The sequence below is a fragment of the Nomascus leucogenys genome, chromosome 3 (genome assembly GCF_006542625.1).
Source record: "Nomascus leucogenys isolate Asia chromosome 3, Asia_NLE_v1, whole genome shotgun sequence".
In the NCBI taxonomy this organism is placed as follows: domain Eukaryota; kingdom Metazoa; phylum Chordata; class Mammalia; order Primates; family Hylobatidae; genus Nomascus; species Nomascus leucogenys.
Window position 1 is genome coordinate 22,591,977 of NC_044383.1, and position 20,439 is coordinate 22,612,415.

The following is a 20,439-nucleotide window of genomic DNA, read 5'->3' on the forward strand; positions in this document are numbered from 1 at the left end:
CAAAACTTGTCCATACACACAAAGAAAACCCTAGTCCCAGACTGTATGGCTGATAAATTCTACCAAACATTTAAGGAGGAAATAATACTAATTCTGCACAAACCCTTCTAGAATATAAAAGAGGAAGAAACATGTCTCAATTCATTCTATGATACGAGGACAGTATTACCCTGATACCAAACCATGACCAAAATTTTTAAAAAAGAAAATAAAATTACAGCTCAATATCTATGATGAATACAGATAAAAAAAAAATCCTTAACAAAATTTTAGTAAATTAAATCCAGAAATACATAAAAAGGCCCTTTGAAAATGTACCTAGTAGGCAATCAAAGATTGGTAAATGAGTAATTTAGGTTTGTTTCACCGTTATAAACTTTCCTTTACTCTTACTTGACTCACATTTAGGATTCTTATATTCTAAAATAACTCTTGTTCTTTATAGGGACATTTTTCAAATATTCAGAGTTTAACTCTATAAAAATCATAGCAAATCTTATTAAAATACATTTGTAAAACTATATAATTAAAAAGAGTTGGAAATAATTGTCCCACAAGTTTGAACAGATTTAGAGAGGTCAGAATTTATAACAGAACATTATTTATACTTGTCTTAAAAGCTTAATTATCCCTTTTCATTGCAAAGACGGCTTCAGGGGCTCTTCTAAGCAAGTGTTTCTGCAACTAAGGGACATGGACAAGTGACAATGTTCCTCTGATTTTGTAACATGTTGTCTTTAGGGTACAATGTCTGTCTCCCTCTCTTTCCCATACCTCGGCCACATGGAAAGTAAACTGTCTCCTTTGATCCTATCAAGTCCTTCTAAAACAGTTCAAGTGCCATTTTTCTGTGCTCCTTTTTTTTTTTTTTTTTTCTCCTGAGACAGGGTCTCTGCCACCCAGGCTGGACTAAAGTGGCGAGATCACAGCTCACTGCAGCCTCAACCTACCGGGCTCAGGTGACTCTCCCACATCAACCTCATGAGTAGCTGGGACTGTGGGTGTGTGCCCAGCATGCCCAGCTAATTTTTTGTAGAGACAGGGTTTTGCCATGTTGCCCAGGCTTGTTTCAAACTCCTGGGCTCAAGTAATCCACGTGCCTTGGCCTCCCAAAGTGCTATTCTGTGTTCTTTTTTTGCCTCCTTTAGCAATAATAACTTCTCTGGGTTTTTGTTGTTTAGTGAAAAGCATGACAATTTCATAACAGTAATAAGTAAAGAGTTCATTTGTAGGTTTCTAATGTTTCTTGCTGGTTCCCAGTCAAAAGGAGTTATTTATTAAGAACTATGAATTCTCTTTACTGATTTATCTTTCCTGCTAAAGTAAGTTACTTATTAGCATTTGTACAAACATTCAAATGAGATTATTAAATAATGTTACCTGAACCATATAAGCAATTGTACCACTCCTGGCAGTCCTGAGAGAATTTCAAGAATTTTAGTGATCACAAGTTACAATTTTAGTTAATACTGAAAATATTACTGAAATATTATAATGCTGTACTAAAATAAAATATATAATACTAAAATCATGAAAATACTATAGTTTTTATATATTATAAAGTTATAGTAATAATACCATAATACTATAATACTAAAATATAAAATAAAAATAGGTTAATAGTACTGAGCTTTATTAAATTTCCTTCAAGCCACATTTATTGAAAGCCTACCACTTAATGTCTAAAAAATTCACAGAAAAATTACATAATAGGAGTTAAACTAAATCTCTAAGGTCAACTTTTTGAAAAAGTTGCCGACTCCGTTCAATATGTTTATATATAGACATTAATTATATACACATGTATATGTTGGTTATATGTAAGTCATTTGACTTATGATAAAATATAACACCTCCATATTGCAGAATAGTAAGAAACTGATTTTGTTTTCAATAAATGTTACTGAGTCAAATAGGTAATTTTAAAAATGCTGATTCTTAAATGTAAATTTAAGGAGGTGAAAAAGCTCTATGATGAAAACTGTAAAACAATGAAAGAAATTCAAAGGGACCAAAAAATGGAAAGACATTCCATGCTCATGAATTAAAAGGATTAATATTGTTACAATATCCACACTATCCAAAGTGATCTACAGATTCAATGCAATCTCTATCAAAATGCCAATGACATTCTTAAAAAAAAAAAAAAAAAAATCCTAACGTTCATGTGAAACCATAGAAGACTCTAAATAGCCAAAGCAATACTGAGCAAAAAGGACAAAACTGCAGGCATCACACTACCTGACCTCAAAGTATACACAAAGTTAGAGTAACCAAAATGCACAGTACTGGCATAAAAAGACAATAGATCAATGGGACAGAGTAGAGAACCCAGAAATAAATCCACATATTTACAGCCAACTGATACTTGATAAAGGAGCCAAGAATATACATTGAAGAAAGGACAGACCCTTCAAGAAATGGTGCTGAGAAAGCTGGATATATATATATATATATATATGCAGAAGAATGAAACTAGACTCCTATCTCTCACTATATACAAAAAACTAACTCAGAATGAATTGAAGACTTAAATGTCAAAAACCAAATATATAAAACTACTAGAAGAAACATAGGGGAACTTCAGGACAATGGTCTGGGCAAAGATTTTATGGGTAAAACCTCAAAAGTAGGGCAAACCCAAGCAAAAATAGACAAATGGAATTATTTCAAAGTAAAAACTTCTGCAGAGCAAAGGAAACAAAGACTGAAGAGACAACCTGCAGAATGAAAGAAAATATATGCAAACTACTCATCTGACAATAGATTAATATACAAGAACTCAATAGCAAAACAATAATCATTATTATATGATTTAAAAATGGGCAATCTAAATAGACATTTCTCAAGATATATAAATGGCCAAAAGGTGTATGAAAAAATGCTCAACATCACTAATCATCAGAGAAATGAAAATCGAAAGTACAATGAGAAGGTATCTCAACCCTATTGGAATGGCTATCATCAAAATGACAAAAAAAAAAAAAAAAACATCACAAGAACAACAAAAACAGATACTGGTAAGAATACAGAAAAAGAAGAACTCTTATACACTGTTGGTGGGTGTACCATAAATTGATACAGCCACTATGGAAAACAGTATGAAGGTTACTCAAAAAACTAAACAAAAACCTATCACATGACCAAATAATCCGACTACTGGGTATATATCCAAAGGAAAGGAAATCAGTATATCAAAGAGATATCTTCACTCTCTTATTTATTACAACACTATTCACAATAGCCAAGATATGGAATCAACCTCTAACAACAGATGAAGAAAGAAAATGTGGTATATATACACAATGAAATGCTATTTGGCCAAAAAAAGAATAAAATTCTGTCATTCACAGCAACATGAATGAGCCTGAAGGACATTATGTTAAATGAAATGAGCCAGGCATAGAAATATAAATACTGCATTTTCTCTCATGCTAAAAAAAGTTGATCTCAAAGAAGTAGTGAGTAGAATAGTGGTTACTAGAGGCTGAGAAGGGTGGTGGGGGTTGGGGAGCAGCGGGATGGGGATAGGTTGGTTAATGGACACAAAACTACAGCTAGGAGGAATTCTATCTGTTCTAAATTCTATTGTTCTGTAACACTGTCGGGTGACTTTAGCGAACAATTTATTGTATATTTTCAAATAGCTAGTAGGGAGGATTTTGAATGTGTCCAATGAAAAGCAATGATAAATGTCTGAGGTGATAGATATGCTAATTACCATGATTTGATTATCACACATTGTATACATGTATGGAAACATCACATTGTAAACCACAAATAGGAACAATTATTATCTCTCATACATATGAATGCTGTGAGAATTGCTTTGTAAATGAAGAAAATGATCTGGGTTCTCAAAAAGCATATACTTTAATATATTAGATAATTTTCCTAAGCAAAAAAGGTTATTTTGACAACTAGACCCACATGAAATTGTATACTACATAAATATGTAGCATTTTATTGAACCTACAATGTAGGTAAAACACATTTTTAAAAATACTCCAACTTCTCTTTTTATAAAGAATAATAAATAAGGGAAACTTTAAAGAAAGAGAAGAAATCCTAAACACACAATTCAGAGAGAAAAGAAATCACAGGAATATTAGCAAAATACAAAATGAAGTTTATATCTGGTTTCAATGATCAACAATTTCCTTCCCAGAAAAATAAAATCCTTTAAAACTTCACTGTCTAGAGCTGCCTGAATAAATAGATTCATTATACAAACTGTCTATCTGGTGGCCCCTGCTCTAATCCACTCATAAACAGAGAATGTACAAAAGCACATCTTTTAACAGGAAACTCAAAGGAACCAATCAGTTGGGAAAAGAGGTAAAAAAGTGCTTATTTCCTGTTGTCCCTCTGAAAATATGGGTTCTTGACTGTCTTTGTGTAGAGTGAAGAGTCTTTTTCAAGATTAGAAATGGAGAAAGAAGAAATGACAGGAAGAACGGAACACTGATCTATAAAAGAAAGCAATGACTAAGGTTTCAATTTGTCTACTTAACCCAAAAAGAGGGGACATTTACTTTGTCTATGCCTTAACATACAAAAGAAGAAAAGTAAATGAACATTACCAAATGAAAAGTTTTCTTAGCTACTTTCTGATATATTATCTCTGGCTCTGAACAGTCTGTTCCAGTATCTTTTTACTGTTTTCTGCCAATCTTTACCCATGTGAGTAAGTATCACTGGTATGAAATCACATTACATTAATAAAAATGCCATTAATGCTTAAAAGGATAAATGTTCTAATTTCAGTATTTTTTTCTTATCAAGGCAACAGCATAGCCCAACCTTGTGTACTGGTTAAATTCTAATTATATTATTTAAACTAAGTAGTAGGCTCTATTTCGAAAACTCCTAATTTTAAAAAAATTATTTTTATTTTTTAGAGATAGGGTCTAGCTCTGTTGCCCAGGCTGAAGTGCGGTGGCGCAATCATAGCTGACTGCCCAGCCAACTCCTGGGCTCAAGGATCCTCCTGCCTCAGTCTTCCCGGTAGTTGGGATTTGAGGTGTGAGTCACAGTGCCCAGCTAAAAACTTATATTCCTCAAATATACTGATGAATACAAACTGGATGGCATGATTTAAAGTGATATATTTATTCAAACAATGAAGAATAAGCATCTAATATAAATTTAATATATATTTATAAATAATGTAGCTCTAATATGCATAAATGAAAGTTTAACGAAATTATAATTAGCATATATTTTGAATTAAAAATTCCCTGTTATGGGTTTCTGCAGTAAGTCAAATTATATTAAAGGTGTTTAACACTTTAAAAAATGTCAAATTTCCATTTTACTTGATCATTGAGCACAGGTCTTATTTTATAAACATTCTCCAAGGAGCTCAGAACTTCTTTTAAATTAAAAACCCATTAAAGCAAGATCTACATCACAGAAAATAACTATTTCTGTCTTTCCGTTATAATAAAAGATAGCTCTCAAGAATTAAAAACAAATACATAGTGATCAGGAAACTGCAAATCAAAACTACAATGAGATACCAATTCACACCATAGAATGGTTATAATAAGAAAAGACAGATAATAACAAGGACACTGAGGATGCAGAGAAATTGAAACCCTCAAACACTGCTGGAGGGAATGTAAAATGTTGCAGTCCCTTTGGAAAACAGACTAGTAGTCCCTCAAAAAGGTTAAACATAGAGTTATCATATGACTCAACAATTCTACTAGGTATATACTCAAAAGAAGTGAAAACAAATGTCCACACAAAAACTTGTACACAAATACAGAACTATACTCATAACAGTCAGAAAGCACAAACAACCCAAATGTCTGACAACTGATAAATGGATAAATAAAATGTGGTATACTCATATAATGAAATATTATTCAGCAATAAAAAGGAATGAAGTACTGATACATGCTACAACCTTGATGAGACTTGAAAATATGCAGATTAAAAGAAACCTGTCATAAGAGACCACGTATTATATGATTCTGTTTATAGGAAACATCCAGAAAACACTAATCTATAGAGACAGAAAGTAAGATTAGTGTTTGCCTAGGGTTAATGAGTTAGGAGAAATTAGGAGTGATTGCTTAAGGGTTCAGAGTTTCTTTTGGAGGTATTAAAAATGTTCTAACATTATCTCTGATGCTTACATAAATCTGAATATTCTAAAAACCACTGAATTGTTTATTTTTAATGTGTAAATTGTATGGTATGTGAATTATATTATAATTAAACTGTTAAACCCAATCCTCCCCCGCAATCTTGTGCAATGACTTTCAACTGCAGTTGCACATAAAATAACACAGGCTGCTCTTTAAAAGTACAGACCCTGGACCTACCAGAGAATCAAAATCCATGGGGGTGGTACCCACTTTTCTAGATTGTGGGGAGAGTACAGTGGAAAGACCAAGACTTACATTTCAAATTCTGACTCTGCCAACCTAGAAGCATGATCTTCAGTAAATTACCTAATTTTTCTACAGTGTCAGTTCCTTCTTCAGTAGCATGGGGAAAATACCTATTTCATTGGGTTACTGTAAGGATATAAGATAGTATATTTAAAGTATACACAGACAGAACAATGTATAGTATTATGATTCATGTGCTCAAACAACAGCCATTCTTATTATTATGATGTTATTTTTACTAACCTTTATTTTCTTGTTCCCTATAAACAGATGACCCAGACTTCTGCATGTTTGCCCCAGATCCATGTATCTAAGTTAAACTTTATAAATCATAATTTCTTATGAAAAACATTAAATTATATTTTTAAAAGCAGTTTACTTTCTGATGCCCTGCTTAGAATGAAATAAGCAACATTTATGATAGTACCATTTTTACAGAAGTACAGCAATTACAAAAACACAAACTTTAGTAATGTCACTAATGATGGGAAGGAGCCCATTAACAAATTCAATGGCTGTTTTTAAAATTTAGGAATAAAAGTCAAAAGATTAGGTAGCCACAAATATAAGCACATAATTACTTAAAATATGCCAATTTTAAAAGATACATTCACTTTTTAGTAAAAATGCTATCTATATGCTCAAGAACATATATGTATGTTCTTAATTCCTAGGTAATTTGATAGCATTGCTATGGAAAAAGTCCTTAGAGACTTGTGAATTGAAGCTAGACTTTTAGGACTGAGTGTAACACACACACAAAACAACAAGAACAAAGACAGGAAATAACTTTTATATTTCTATGTAGAAATTCAGCATTTATTTCTCCAATTGCCTATAACTCTATTCCACAATGAGCCATAACATGCAGGTCAAATTTTGACTAAATATGACACTAAAACAAGTCATTCAACAACCACATTCCTATCTGAAGACATGGAATGGAACATTTTCACCCAGAAATTCCTGGGAATATTTTAATATCTCGTGAGTAAGTCATACTTTACAGTACATTACTTGAGAAACCTATCATAAATTTTCTAAACACAATAAACCAGAATTTAATTAATATTTGGATTGTCTAGTTAAATGTAACAAGTCATACCTAAAATTTAAACCACATCTTCTTTTCAACGCTAAACAAAATATTAAAACACCCACAGAATATCATATCTTTGAAAAGCTGCAAAGCCTAAAAATCAGAAAGTTTATCACTCATTATAAGACCAATGCTGAAAGCAACAGTATAATCTTTTTCTCAGAATAAAATAAATTGCCTTTAATACAAAAAGAAAACATCCTTTAAAAAGCTTCATAATCAACATTTTATGACAATTTTTACAAATCTTATAAAAAGGGCCCATAAAGGCAATACCTTTATCAATTTTTCAAAACTGATGTCAATGGATTACTATATTCCAAATGTTTCAGAATGTTTTTCCATAATTAAAAATGCCAGAACTAATTTTTAATTTTTTACTGACATGTTCACATGTTTATATTCCCTATTTTTTTCTCCTACTACCAGCCTTTAAAAAACATTTTCTTTGTTTTAGTACAAGTTAGCTTTATGTGAAAGACTGGAATGAAAATTACCAAAATGCTAACAGTGCTGCATTTACCACAGGTGACGTTTCTTCTACCCTTCTAAATTCTTGTGTTATTTTTAATAAACATGTAAGTACTTTCAAGACACAATTTTTTTTCTATTTTCTTATGACACTCCTCTTTTGTAAGGCTCTGATTTGTCAAACTTTTGTGGTAAATTAGGTAGAAAGTGATGTGAATTTAAACATCTTTCAGATAAAGATGGAAAAGTCACAGAATGAGAAAATGTAGTTTTCATATATCTAATAAAATTGTATCAACAGATAGTTTAAAAACAGGTAGCAACAACTTGAAAATTAGGCAAACATCTTTTCTTCTTTAAATTTACTTATTCTCCAATGAAAGTTAAAGATTAGGTTTGTGTGGGAAAGATCTAATTGTATCTATTTTCTAACTCACTTTTTAAGTCTATGAAACAATTTCAAGCCGTGTACTATTAACAGTGCTGAAAATGGAATAAAGTAAACCATAAAAAAGTTGTAATTTAAAAATAAGCTGTTTTTAGGCAAGTATCAGGCATTTTTTGATATGAAAAAGCACTCAAAATTATTTAGCATAACAAATACTACAAATAATAATAATCCAAGGCCTCTTACCAATTTCAGCAGGTAGTTGTTTAATTTTGTTCTCTCGAATGCTAAGCATGCTGAGTTTTGACAAGTTTTTGATGTCCTTTTCCACAGTAGTTATACGATTAAAGCGAAGGTAAAGAGTGGTGAGAGAATCCAGCCTATACACCACTGAAGGAATTTCTCTCAGTTTATTATGCCGTAAATCAAGCATCCGCAGCTTCTTCAAGTTATCAAGAGAGTCAGGCAAACTGGTAAGTGAATTTTCACTTAGAGCCAGTGTCATGAGATTTACTAAACATCCCACCTCTGCTGGGAGGGACTGCAATTTGTTACTGTATAAATAAAGTTCTGTTAATTGAGTCAACTCTTTGATTGATGATGGCAATATGTGTATAGATCTCTTGGATAAGTCCAAACGCATTGAATTCTCTTCCCGGCATTTGTTGAGCTCTTTAATCACCTCTGCATTGCTGGATTTTTTTCTAGTCCCAGGTGCTGGGTTTGGCCGTTTGATCGTATTGTCAACTGAAAATGCCACCCCTGGTTGGGCAGCACTGGAGTCCTTCTTTCCATCTTTGGCATCTTTCCCTTTGGTCTTAGGTTCTTTTTCTTTGCTCTCCTTCCCAAAACCTCCAGAGGCTTTTGCCTCCTTTTCTCTTTCCTTGGCTGTTGGTACTTTGGGATCTTTTTCTTTAGAGTCTTTTTCTTTTCCTAAACTACTACTCATGGTGACTCAAGCCTGGACAAAAACTACATGAACTCCTTTTATTTTCCAGTAATTGAATTCAAAGATGAAGAGACAAAGATCCTACACAATCAAAAAAGTACTGGCTTGAAGAAGTAATCAGCATGGAGTAACATCCATCTGTTACATGTTGGATCTAAAAGCGCTATGCCCATTTCTGGTCATTCATTCCAACTGGTAAAACAGTGCTGGTCAATCAATGATTCATTAGTTCCTGAAATATAATATAGAGAGTATTAAATTACTTTAGATAATTTATATTAAGTAAATAGGCTCTGAAAAACAATCTTATTAGAGTTTGCCATTTTCCTATGATTTCATTCTTAAATATTTATGAACATCCTTTATATGTAAAAATCCATTTAAAACTACACAGCTTAATAAGGCTGGCTCTACCTTCAAGAAACTTGCAATCTAATAGGAAGAGGTAAGAATGTAAGTTACTTTAGTAGAAAATTTTGTAAGAGCTAAAAAGTGGAAGAAACCACAACAATAAGCTTAATATTTATTAAGTGCTTTCTATGTACTAGCATTATTCTGAGGAATTCACATGTATCAATATAACACATACAACAGCCCTATGAGATACATTGTTATCCCCATTTTATACAAAGAAACACTAAAGCACAGAAATATTTTTCAGTAACTAACTTTGAGATCTTGGAAACATGACGGAGTCAACATTCCAAATTAAGTAGTATGTGCTCACAGCCTATATTCCTAACCCACTACACTAAAACAGTTCTATCTACAATTAATTCGCAGATCGCTTTAGATAACAGAAAGGATTTTAGTGGTGGTGACGACAGAAGGGAGAGCAGTCTGGCAAAAGAAAAAAAATGAACAAAGTGAAATATGTATGAAACACAGCACAGTTGAGGGAAAGGGGCATTAATAATCTGTACTTTAATAAGCACTCTACATGATTCTGATGGAGGTAGATCTGGGGATCACCTTTGAAAACCAGTGACAAAGGGCAATGTCCAATGATGTGTATATTCTAGGGACTGAAAAAGTGAGAAAGATCAATGTCACAGGGTTCTTAAAAGCAGAAAGTCTGCTGGTAAAATGACAGGCCGAAAAGATTGGCAAAGGACAAAAAGATTAGTAAAGTATTTATGGAAGGAATCAGTCCTCCTTAAACATTTTGAAATTTAAAATTAGTAATTCTTATTTTGTGACTCTATTGTTGACTCTATTTAACTAACTGGTAATTATTTGGTACTGGGGATTAAAGATAAAGTAACTTCTTACCTGACTAGCTTAAGAGGTTAAAACAGTTATTAGGATTTTGTCAGACTACCAAAAGGATGTGATAATGTTAAGTGCTAAGGATTCTGCTAATAATTTATTTTTACAGGATGTGAACCCCACTCTATATACAAGCTTGTAGTTTAATTAGACAGCCAAAACACTCACATATAACAAGTAATTGATAAAACAGTATATTATTAAATCCTTAGGCAAGTGGCATATGCTATAGGACTTTTGAGAAAATTTGTATCAGTGAGAATGGTTGAGAAAAGCATACAGGACTTAGGCTAACTAGTCCTGGATAATGGGTTGTGTTCAAGCAAGTAAAGGAGAGGTGGCAAAGCATTACGGATGGGTGGCATGAAAAAGAAAGTTTTGCCTAGAATAGGGAGTGGAGCTTAGTTTGCACAGGACACTGAAAATGTATCACTTTGCTGAAGCAAATGGTCAAATGTGCAGAAATAACAGGAACTCGGGTAGAGGATGAATAGTCTGTAAATTTGAAACTGCACAGTATGAACTTTACTGGTATATAAGATTCTACAATTAAACAAATATTTCATTATTTGCTAGCACACCAAGAGAGCTCTATTACTACTCACCCCTTTCAAAAAAAAGAAAAAAATTATTTTGCACTACAATGGAGAGAAAGAAAAACTCTAGAGATACTGATTCAGAAAATAATGCTGATAAGCCAATATGAAAGTACATTTACTAAAACCATACAACTGTGAATAATGGAAAGTATGCATAGCTAAAGGGTTACAGGCATTGCTTATCAATTTGTATTTAAGAAATGTCATTATATCAAGTTTCTGGAAATCAAGTTTCTATTTAGCAAGATATATATATCCTAAATTTAGAAGGACACCTCCTATATAAGGATCAAATGAGATATATAAGGTGTAAAATCACATATATTAAGTACAGAGGATAGAACGAAACTATCCCTATTAAAAGGTAAGAAAACTTGGAAAGAAATAAAAAGTAAACTTTTCTTTTTTTTTTTTTTTTTGAGACGGAGTCTCGCTCTGTCGCCCAGGCTGGAGTGCAGTGGCGCAATCTCGGCTCACTGCAAGCTCCGCCTCCCGGGTTCACGCCATTCTCCCGCCTCAGCCTCCCGAGTAGCTGGGACTACGGGCGCCCGCCACTGCGCCCAGCTAATTTTTTGTAAAGTAAACTTCTCTAATGATAAAAACGAAAAAAGAAAATACATGACCTGACATATTTGTTTAAAAATACAAATTCCCAGGCTCCATCACAAATCACTGAATCAAAATTTTAGGGAGAGGGGGTCTAGGTATTTTATAAAAATAAATGCCTCAGCAAAAGCTTATCAAGTTTGGGAAATACATGATACGACCAAATGTAAGATCTGAACACCAGTATATTTAATATTATATTTTTCAAATATAATTAAAAAACAATGAAGGTTGAAGGTAATGGGTGGGTCAAGAAAGAAACTGTATTAATGAAAATATAAGTTATTAATAAAGTTCCCATTGAAATCTAAAAGGACTTCCCATAATCCATAATACTATCCACTGTATCTGAAATTCAGACTGATACTTGAACTGTCTGATGGGTTTACTGCAGTGGTGATGAATTTGAACTAGTGACCCACAAACTCATCCTGTAGCTCTTGTACCTAATGAGATTTGCTGATATATATATTTCAACAATAGCTCATAAGAAATATAATTAGTCAGAGAATAAAGCTTTTGACCTTGACAAAATCACTATCCTTTACTTAAGGGAATTAATTAACCAGCCAGACTTAGCTATTAACTGAAAATTTTTCACATCCAGTAAAAATATTTTTGGCCAAGAGAACTAACAAATTATCTGACAGTCAAAAATTAAGTTCTGGATCTAGTTCAGACCTGAATCAGATGACACTGTCAAATGTTTTAGATAAGAAGACATATTGGCCGGGCGCGGTGGCTCACGCTTGTAATCCCAGCACTTTGGGGGACCGAGGCGGGCGGATCACGAGGTCAGGAGATCGAGACCACAGTGAAACCCCGTCTCTACTAAAAATACAAAAAATCAGCCGGGCGTGGTGGCGGGCGCCTGTAGTCCCAGCTACTCGGAGAGGCTGAGGCAGGAGAATGGCATGAACCTGGGAGGCGGAGCTTGCAGTGAGCCGAGACTGCGCCACTGCACTCCAGCCTGGGCGACAGAGCAAGACTCCATCTCAAAAAAAAAAAAGAAGACATATTGAGATTAATCTTTCATGTTTCTTGGAAATAAGTTATTTATTTAATAGTTGTTTTTTAATCACTTCAACTCCACTATGTTTTGGGGGAAGGCTATATTTGCACACAATTTGAATCTTGTACTCACTTAGGTAAAAGAATACGCAGTACCCAGTCTCAAAATGCTCGAAATCTAGTGATAAAAGCATAAAATTGCATCAATAATTAAGCTGAGGCTGGCAAGGAGGTTTTTATACTGGGATCTTTACTACCCCAGAGGACTCTTTTATTCACCTCCACCTAATAACTACCGCATATGAAGCACTTGACATGTTAGCTCCCTTGAATACATTTAACCATTAGTGACCCCAAACAAAAACACTAAAAATTTGGCCGGGCGTGGTGGTTGGTTCACGTCTGTAATCCTAGCACTTTGGGAGGCTGAGGCAGGCGCATCGCTTAAGGTCAGGAGTTCGAGACCAGCCTGACCAACATGGTGAAACACCGTCTCTACTAAAAAATACAAAAATTAGCCGGGCATGGTGGCGGGCACCTGTAATCCCAGCTAGTCGGGAGGCTGAAGCAGGAGAGTCGCTTGAACCAAAGAGGCAGTGGTTGCAGTGGGCTGAGATTGGGCCGCTGCACTCCAGCCTGGGCGACAGAGAGAGATTCCTCAAAAACAAAACCAAATAAAAAGTACAAACTTAGTGGAGCTCTGAGTTGATACCATTTTTCTCTGGTATATAACTATATTCCAAATTATGAAAACTCTGAATTTCAAATTCCTAAGTAGAAGAATTCCTCTAGTCCCAATTTACAGATGAGAAAACTGAGGCACCAAAGTCAGATACCTACCAAGTAACTAAGGAAAAATTCAAAACCAGGTCAGCCTGGTCAGGACTCAAAAGCCCAGATATATTCTTTCCCCATCCCATGTTGGATTTCAGAGATAAAACATCCAAATCATGATTATATGAGGGTGGTGATTACAATTCATTTAGGCTTCTAATAGCTTCTAAGTCAAGGGTGAGCAAACTTTTTCTATAAAGGGCCCGATATTAAATACTTGAGGCTTTGCAAGACAGACTGCTTTCTGCTGCAGGTACTCAATTCTGTCAGTTTAGCATAAAAGTAGACAATATGCAAATGAGTAAGAGTGGCTGTGTTTCAATAAAACTTTACCAGAAACAGACCTCAAACTGGATTTGGCCATCAGGCCATAGTTTCCCAAGCCCTGTCATAAGTCAGTGTCAGGTTTTAAATCATTCCTTTCAGGAACTATATTTTTATGCAAATTGGACACAAGAAGTAAAAAATGTAGGCTGCCAAATTTGGAAAGGCTGGTTATTCAAATTTAGTAATTTGGACTTTATCATGCAGACATCATGATTCTTTCAACTCTAATGTTCCAGCAGTGTACTCTTAGGGGCTGCCAAGAGTAAATATAAAAAGCCAATAAAGGACCCCTGAAGGAGAAGAGGCTATGATTACAGTCATATTTTAACAAAATTTACCTGACAATGTTTACAATGATTGTAAACAGTCAGGACTTCAGAAGGAAGGCAGAAAATTTAAAAAGCAATAATAATTTCGTGTTTAATCAGTGCCAGACATTTTCAGCAAGAATTCCCTAATGTTCAATCATTGCCAGACATTTTCAGCAAGAATCATCTGGCGAGCTTAGAAATCCTAACCCCTAATCCAAGAATGCTAACAAAATAAATATCTGTGGTAGGGAACAGTAAGCTCTATGTTTAAAGAGTTTTCCAGGTGATTCTATGTACAGCCAAATTTGGAAGCCACTGCAACAGTCCATGCCAAACATGATAAAGGTACAATCTAACTATTTTTAGCTACAGTACTTTGGAATTTTGTAGGTTCACTTTAGGTTGTCTCAATGTTTAGAGAAATGCTACTGGCATTTAATGGGCCAGGTCTGGAGATGAGAACTATCCTTGCATACTGTACAACCTTCGAATACCTATCAGATATATAACTAGGTGAAATACCTGTTTATAATTTTGAGCACCTAGAATCTAATTCCATTTTACACAAAAACTGCAATATTTTTGCACTATTCTTTAAGACTTATTTGTTATTTCTGATGATCACTGATACTCATACTAATCTTGGTATCCGAGTCACAAATATAACATGTCTGTATCAGTTTGCACTTCTAACAACCACATTCATGAGGACATATGTACAAACTTTTGCTCTTCATTGCTTTCTGGCATTGTGTCTGAACACTTAAATACTGAAACATAAAATGCATAATACATTCTTCATTTTTTTCTAATGTCATTGTGCCTAAGCATTTACATAACATATAAAATGTACAATATTTTTCTTATATATCTCCTTTAAGAAATTACATAGATTTTTTAAAATAATGTAGGTTACTATCATTTTAGAAGAGTAAGGAAGTGTTACAGAATGTTGCATAAATGGGATATTAGGTCTGATGTACTTGAGAACAATTGGTTTAAACTACAAAGGTACTAGGAAAATATAGGAATAATTCTAGAGACAGAAAGCAGTTGGGGATGAACAGGAGTAGGGAGAAGGAAGGGATTCAGGGTTAATGTCTGAGTTGCCGGCTTAAATCAGGTGGAGGCAGCATGATTATTCAAGACAGGGAACACAGAAAAAAGAAAATTAGTAAAATTTTGAACAAATTTATACTGAGATTCTAATCTAGTCCATACTTGAAAATGTGATTTTAGAATAGAGGAAGGAGGTCTGGGCTAGAAATAAAGATACAGCTTTGGTGTCAACAGCAAAGGTTTCAGATGAGACTATCCACAAAATGCATGCAGAAGATGATACTGGTACTCTGGGGAAGATAAATATTTAGAAATGCATGGATGGGCCAAGTGCAGTGGGTCACGCCTGTAATCCCAGCATCTTGGGAGGCCGAGGCAGACAGATCACAAGGTCAGGAGATCGAGACCATCCTGGCCAACATGGTGAAACCCCGTCTCTACTAAAAATACAGAAATTAGCTGGGCGTGGTGGTGCACACCTGTAGTCCCAGCTACTCAGGAGGCTGAGGCAGAAGAATCACTTGAACCGGGAGGCAGAGGTTGCAGTGAGCCAAAATCGCACCACTGCACTCCAGCCTGGCAACAGAGCAAGACTCCGTCTAAAAAAAAAAAAAAAAGAAATGGATGGAAGACAAAGGCCTCAAAGAGAAATAGAAGTACACATAAACTAGGAAAGGGTATTGTCAAAGCAGCAGCCAATTCATCTATTTAAATTTTAGAAGGAAGGAGTAGTCAAAAATACGTAGCATACTGGCAGAAAACTTAGCCTTAGAGAAGAAGGATCTTTTTTCCTTACGGTTAAAAAATGAGAAAGGATTCAGCTACAGACAAGTTTGTTTGAAGGGAGGAGGAATAAGAGAGAGTTAAGTGGGATTATCATCTCCAGTTGCATACAGAATCATATTTGTTTGGTGAAACAGAAGCAAATTAATTTGTTGAGAACAAGAAAGGCAAAGTTTGCTAAGGGGTTGATGAAAGGAGTAAAAAGGAATGGATGAGGACATAGACCAGAGATAAATAAAATTGCGGAGTCTGATAAATTTTGGTATCATTAATTTGTAGTGGCATCCATCTCCAAAACTGTATTTGGCAATCCAAATTGTATTCCTAAATTAATTTAAAGTTGAGGGGATTCACAGGGCAAGTGTGGTAGAAAAATAAGGGACAAGACAGTACAGTTTGGGCTGGTAAGGAGAAAAAAGTGAACCTAATAAGCCATTAGTTTCTTAGACAATTAGAGGAAAAGGGAGTGATCAAGGAACTGGAAGAGTGACTTGGAAATTGTGTGTAGGGGGTGGGGGGTCTTACTGATTAAGAATCTGATATTCTTCCTGCAGGAGAATTTACATTTATCTACAAACATACACATGCGGCATTATACACACCAGGTAAAAAACGATGTTCAATTAAGTCAAAGAGTCATAACAGACGAGCATTAAAAAGCTAAAAAGACAGTAAATTATGGCAAAACAAAGCAATAAGCTTTCAATCACAACAGTCCTAAGAATTTGAGAAGTAAAGAAATGAGCTGATTTACTCAAGCACATATTGGAGTCACTGAGTTGCTGAAACTAGAATACAGAGCTATTGATATTCAGGGCACTATTCTAACCAATCTTGCTGACTACAATAACATATTTTATCTTGAACCATTTAAATGGCATGAAAGCATGGAACAATACTACAACCAAAGGTACCCATTTATTAATATTGCTATTTCCAAACTTAAATACAAAGATCAGCAAATTATAGAAAGAAAATACCTATCAAGTTAATGATTAGGGCAAATGTCCAATAAAGAGCTTGTTTTCTTGATCTCTGAACAAAGCTCCAGGTTCACCAGAAAAGGTACCCTGATGTCTAATTCTGCAGGTCAACTAAAACCTTTTCTTTCAATTAAAGAGGCTACAAATATATCTAACTTTCTTATAAGAAGAAACTACTTACGAGATATTTCACTGGCAATATATTAAAAGAAACATTACAAGGAATACTTTGTTACTAAAAAAAACAAAAGGATTTTTCTTAGGGCCCAATCATTTATTTTTTCTTTTATTTCTGATAAACATGAAATACATAATGATTATATAAGGTAATGGAAGCAGACAATCTAAACCCAAGCAGATCAAGATAAATGTAAGATTTAAAACATTCATTTTATACAAGACTATCATTTTTTAACATGTAAGAACAGTTTTCAAACTGGAAAAGTCTTAAACTTTTTATTCCACAATTTCAACATATTTTAGGACAAGAAGCACAAGAAGCACTGCTGTGAAAAACAAAGGTTTTTTAAAAAGCAGCAAAGTATCACACAGGACATTAGGCAAAGCAGCAGAATTGCAAGCAGTTATATCCAAAGAAGCAGAGTGGTCTTAAGGTATGAAATATAGTCAGGAGTTTGAGACCAGCCTGGCCAACATGGTGAAACCCAGTCTCTACTAATAATACCAAAAAAATTAGCCAGGTGTGCTGGCGCGCACCTGTAATCCCAGCTACTCAGGAGACCAAGCAGGAGAATCACTTGAACCCGGGAGGCGGAGGTTGCAGTGAGCCGAGACTCCAGGCACTCCAGGCAGAGTGCGGTGAGCACCATTGCACTCCAGCCTGGGTGACAAGAGCGAAACTCCGTCTCAAAAAAAAAAAAAAAAACAGACGTGAAATGTAAAAAACCTGTTGGATCCACAGGAGTCATTTCCGGCAATTAGGCACATACAGATAGCAGAGGAAGCTATTACAGGTGACTCTGCAAAGTCTATACTTTAATTCTCTACATGTGTCGGTGCATGTGCTACCCACACATAGCCATATATTTGGGTTGTGTGACCCATGTACTTAAAAAGCATATATTTTAATAAAGTTTCCATCATTTACAACTCTGTCATTTCTTCCAATTTTGATGACAATGACCTTTAAATTATCTAAAATTATTTTATTTGCTTAATTGTTCCTTATGTCTTTATACCCTTCCTTCCTCCTAACTCTTCCATGAGAACAGGAACTTTGTTCAGTGTTGAAAGAACATTGTAATATCAGAAAATAAAACATGTAATTAAGTCTCATATTTCAATTTCTACTCTAGAACAATGTGCTTTAGTAAAAAAGAAATTATAATATTTTGGTTGAAACAAAAATTATAGAAAACAGAGCAATGACATAAAGTCACATTATGTATTTCTTGGTTAAAAGATTCTATGTCCCCCCTGAAGTTCCCTTTCACACTACAGGTTAACAGATGTCCCACACATGATATCGCAAGTGTGAATTTATTAAGTCAGCAGTTAATGAGTCTACACAAAACTCTGCATACAGAGACCTCAATAAATGTCTTTTAAACTGAACTGAGATAATCAATAGATTTTCCCCCCAATCTCACTAAAAACCTCCTACCTCATTTGCATCAGACTTGATTTCCTTCCAAAATCGGATCTTTATCCCAAACTGCTCCATTTCAGTAAAAGACAACATTCAGTTAAGCAAGAAACTTAAGAAACTTAAGAGTTATTCCTATTCCTCCTTCCTTAATTTCCCATATCCAAACCTTTGGCAAATATGGTGGACTTTAGTCAAAATGAATCACAAATCGTCTACTCTCCACATTCATTGCCTTCACTGTACTCCAAGCTCTCATCGTCTCTTTCTTGAACTACCCTGTCTCCCACCTTGGCCTGCTGATTCCCACATACTTTAAATCCATTCTCCAAAAAGTGAACAAAGCACTTTTTATCCAAACAGTTCATATTACTCTTCTCAAATTCACTAATGGCTTTCCACTGTATGCAGCACAAAATGTTACAGAGGACCAGAAATGGCTAATTTTTCAAATACTAGGTAAAGAAAAGACATCTTAGAGTTGCCCCATTAAATCTCAAAATTAACATATTTTAGGAAAAGGTTTCCCTGCCTGTCTCTTCAATCTTATCTCTTACCAATCTCTCATTGGCTTACTATTCCCCAGTCACACTGCTCTTACTGTTCCTTGAAAACATCAATTTCTCTCCTACCTCAAGCCCTTGTCTGTTTCCTCTGCCTGGAATGTTCTTCCCCAATCTTCGCATGGCTGACTCTTTTATTAATATTTAGGACTCACCTCAAGCTTCACCTCTTAAATAAGGCCTTCTCTGACCATCTACCCTGTTTTATTTTCTTCATAACATTTATTAGTATATGAAATTACTTTACTCTTTCATTTATTTGCTTATGATACATCCCATTTCCCTGCAAGAATGTAAGCTCTGTAAGACTTCATTCCATAAGATAAGGGACCTTGTCTGTCTTGTTCACAAATATATTGTTAGCATCCGTATCAGTGCCTGTTTTACAGTAGTTCATTAGGACCTATATTAAAATAACAAAACATTTAAACTTTAATTTCAAAGTGACTTGAGAATCTGCTGCAAAGAAGCTAGCTGATACTACCCCTTTATTTTGATGCTAACATAAACATTTATCGTATAACTAGGTAGTGAATGAGATGATTCTAGATAACCAAGTCTTCTGATTCCACAGTCAATATACCCCTGCCACCCTAACCATGCTGCCCCTCTCATGTTAAAAAATGTAGTGTCAGAAAATAAAACATGTAATTCATTCAAATATTTCAATTTCTATTCTAGGACAATATCTTTTAGTAAAAAGGAAATTAAATTTGTAATATTTAATATTAATATAAGTAAATATTTTAACTTAATAGTATATACTGTGAACACTAAATTGGAATATAAACATTAACAAATTATACACAAAAACAATGGACTTTTTTTCCTTAAAAAGAGGCAAACAGTAGCTTTTTCTGAATATAAATTATTGAGAATAAAAATGTAATTTTTCAACAAATTTTTGGTCAACGGAAACTAAATCAGTGCTTATAGACAAGCCAAATTAGAAAATAAAATGGACCGGGCGCAGCGGCTCACACTTGTAATCCCAGCACTTTGGGAGGCCGAGGCGGGCGGATCACGAGGTCAGGAGATCCAGACCACGGTGAAACTCCGTCTCTACTAAAAATACAAAAAAAATTAGCCGGGCGTGGTGGCGGGCGCCTGTAGTCCCAGCTACTCGGAGAGGCTGAGGCAGGAGAATGGCGTGAACCCGGGAGGCGGAGCTTGCAGT

The 20,439-nt window shown here is 34.6% G+C and overlaps 1 protein-coding gene across 1 annotated transcript in view; it reads right to left on the reverse strand.

The window, feature by feature from the left end:
* The window catches only part of SHOC2 (SHOC2 leucine rich repeat scaffold protein), a 93,615-nt gene that overhangs the window by 38,795 nt on the left and 34,381 nt on the right, over positions 1–20,439 (reverse strand). The window contains exon 2 of the mRNA XM_004087537.2: positions 8,609–9,543. Coding sequence (XP_004087585.1) covers positions 8,609–9,311 — 703 coding nt within the window. The 5' untranslated portion in view covers positions 9,312–9,543. The remainder of the gene's footprint in view (positions 1–8,608; positions 9,544–20,439) is intronic.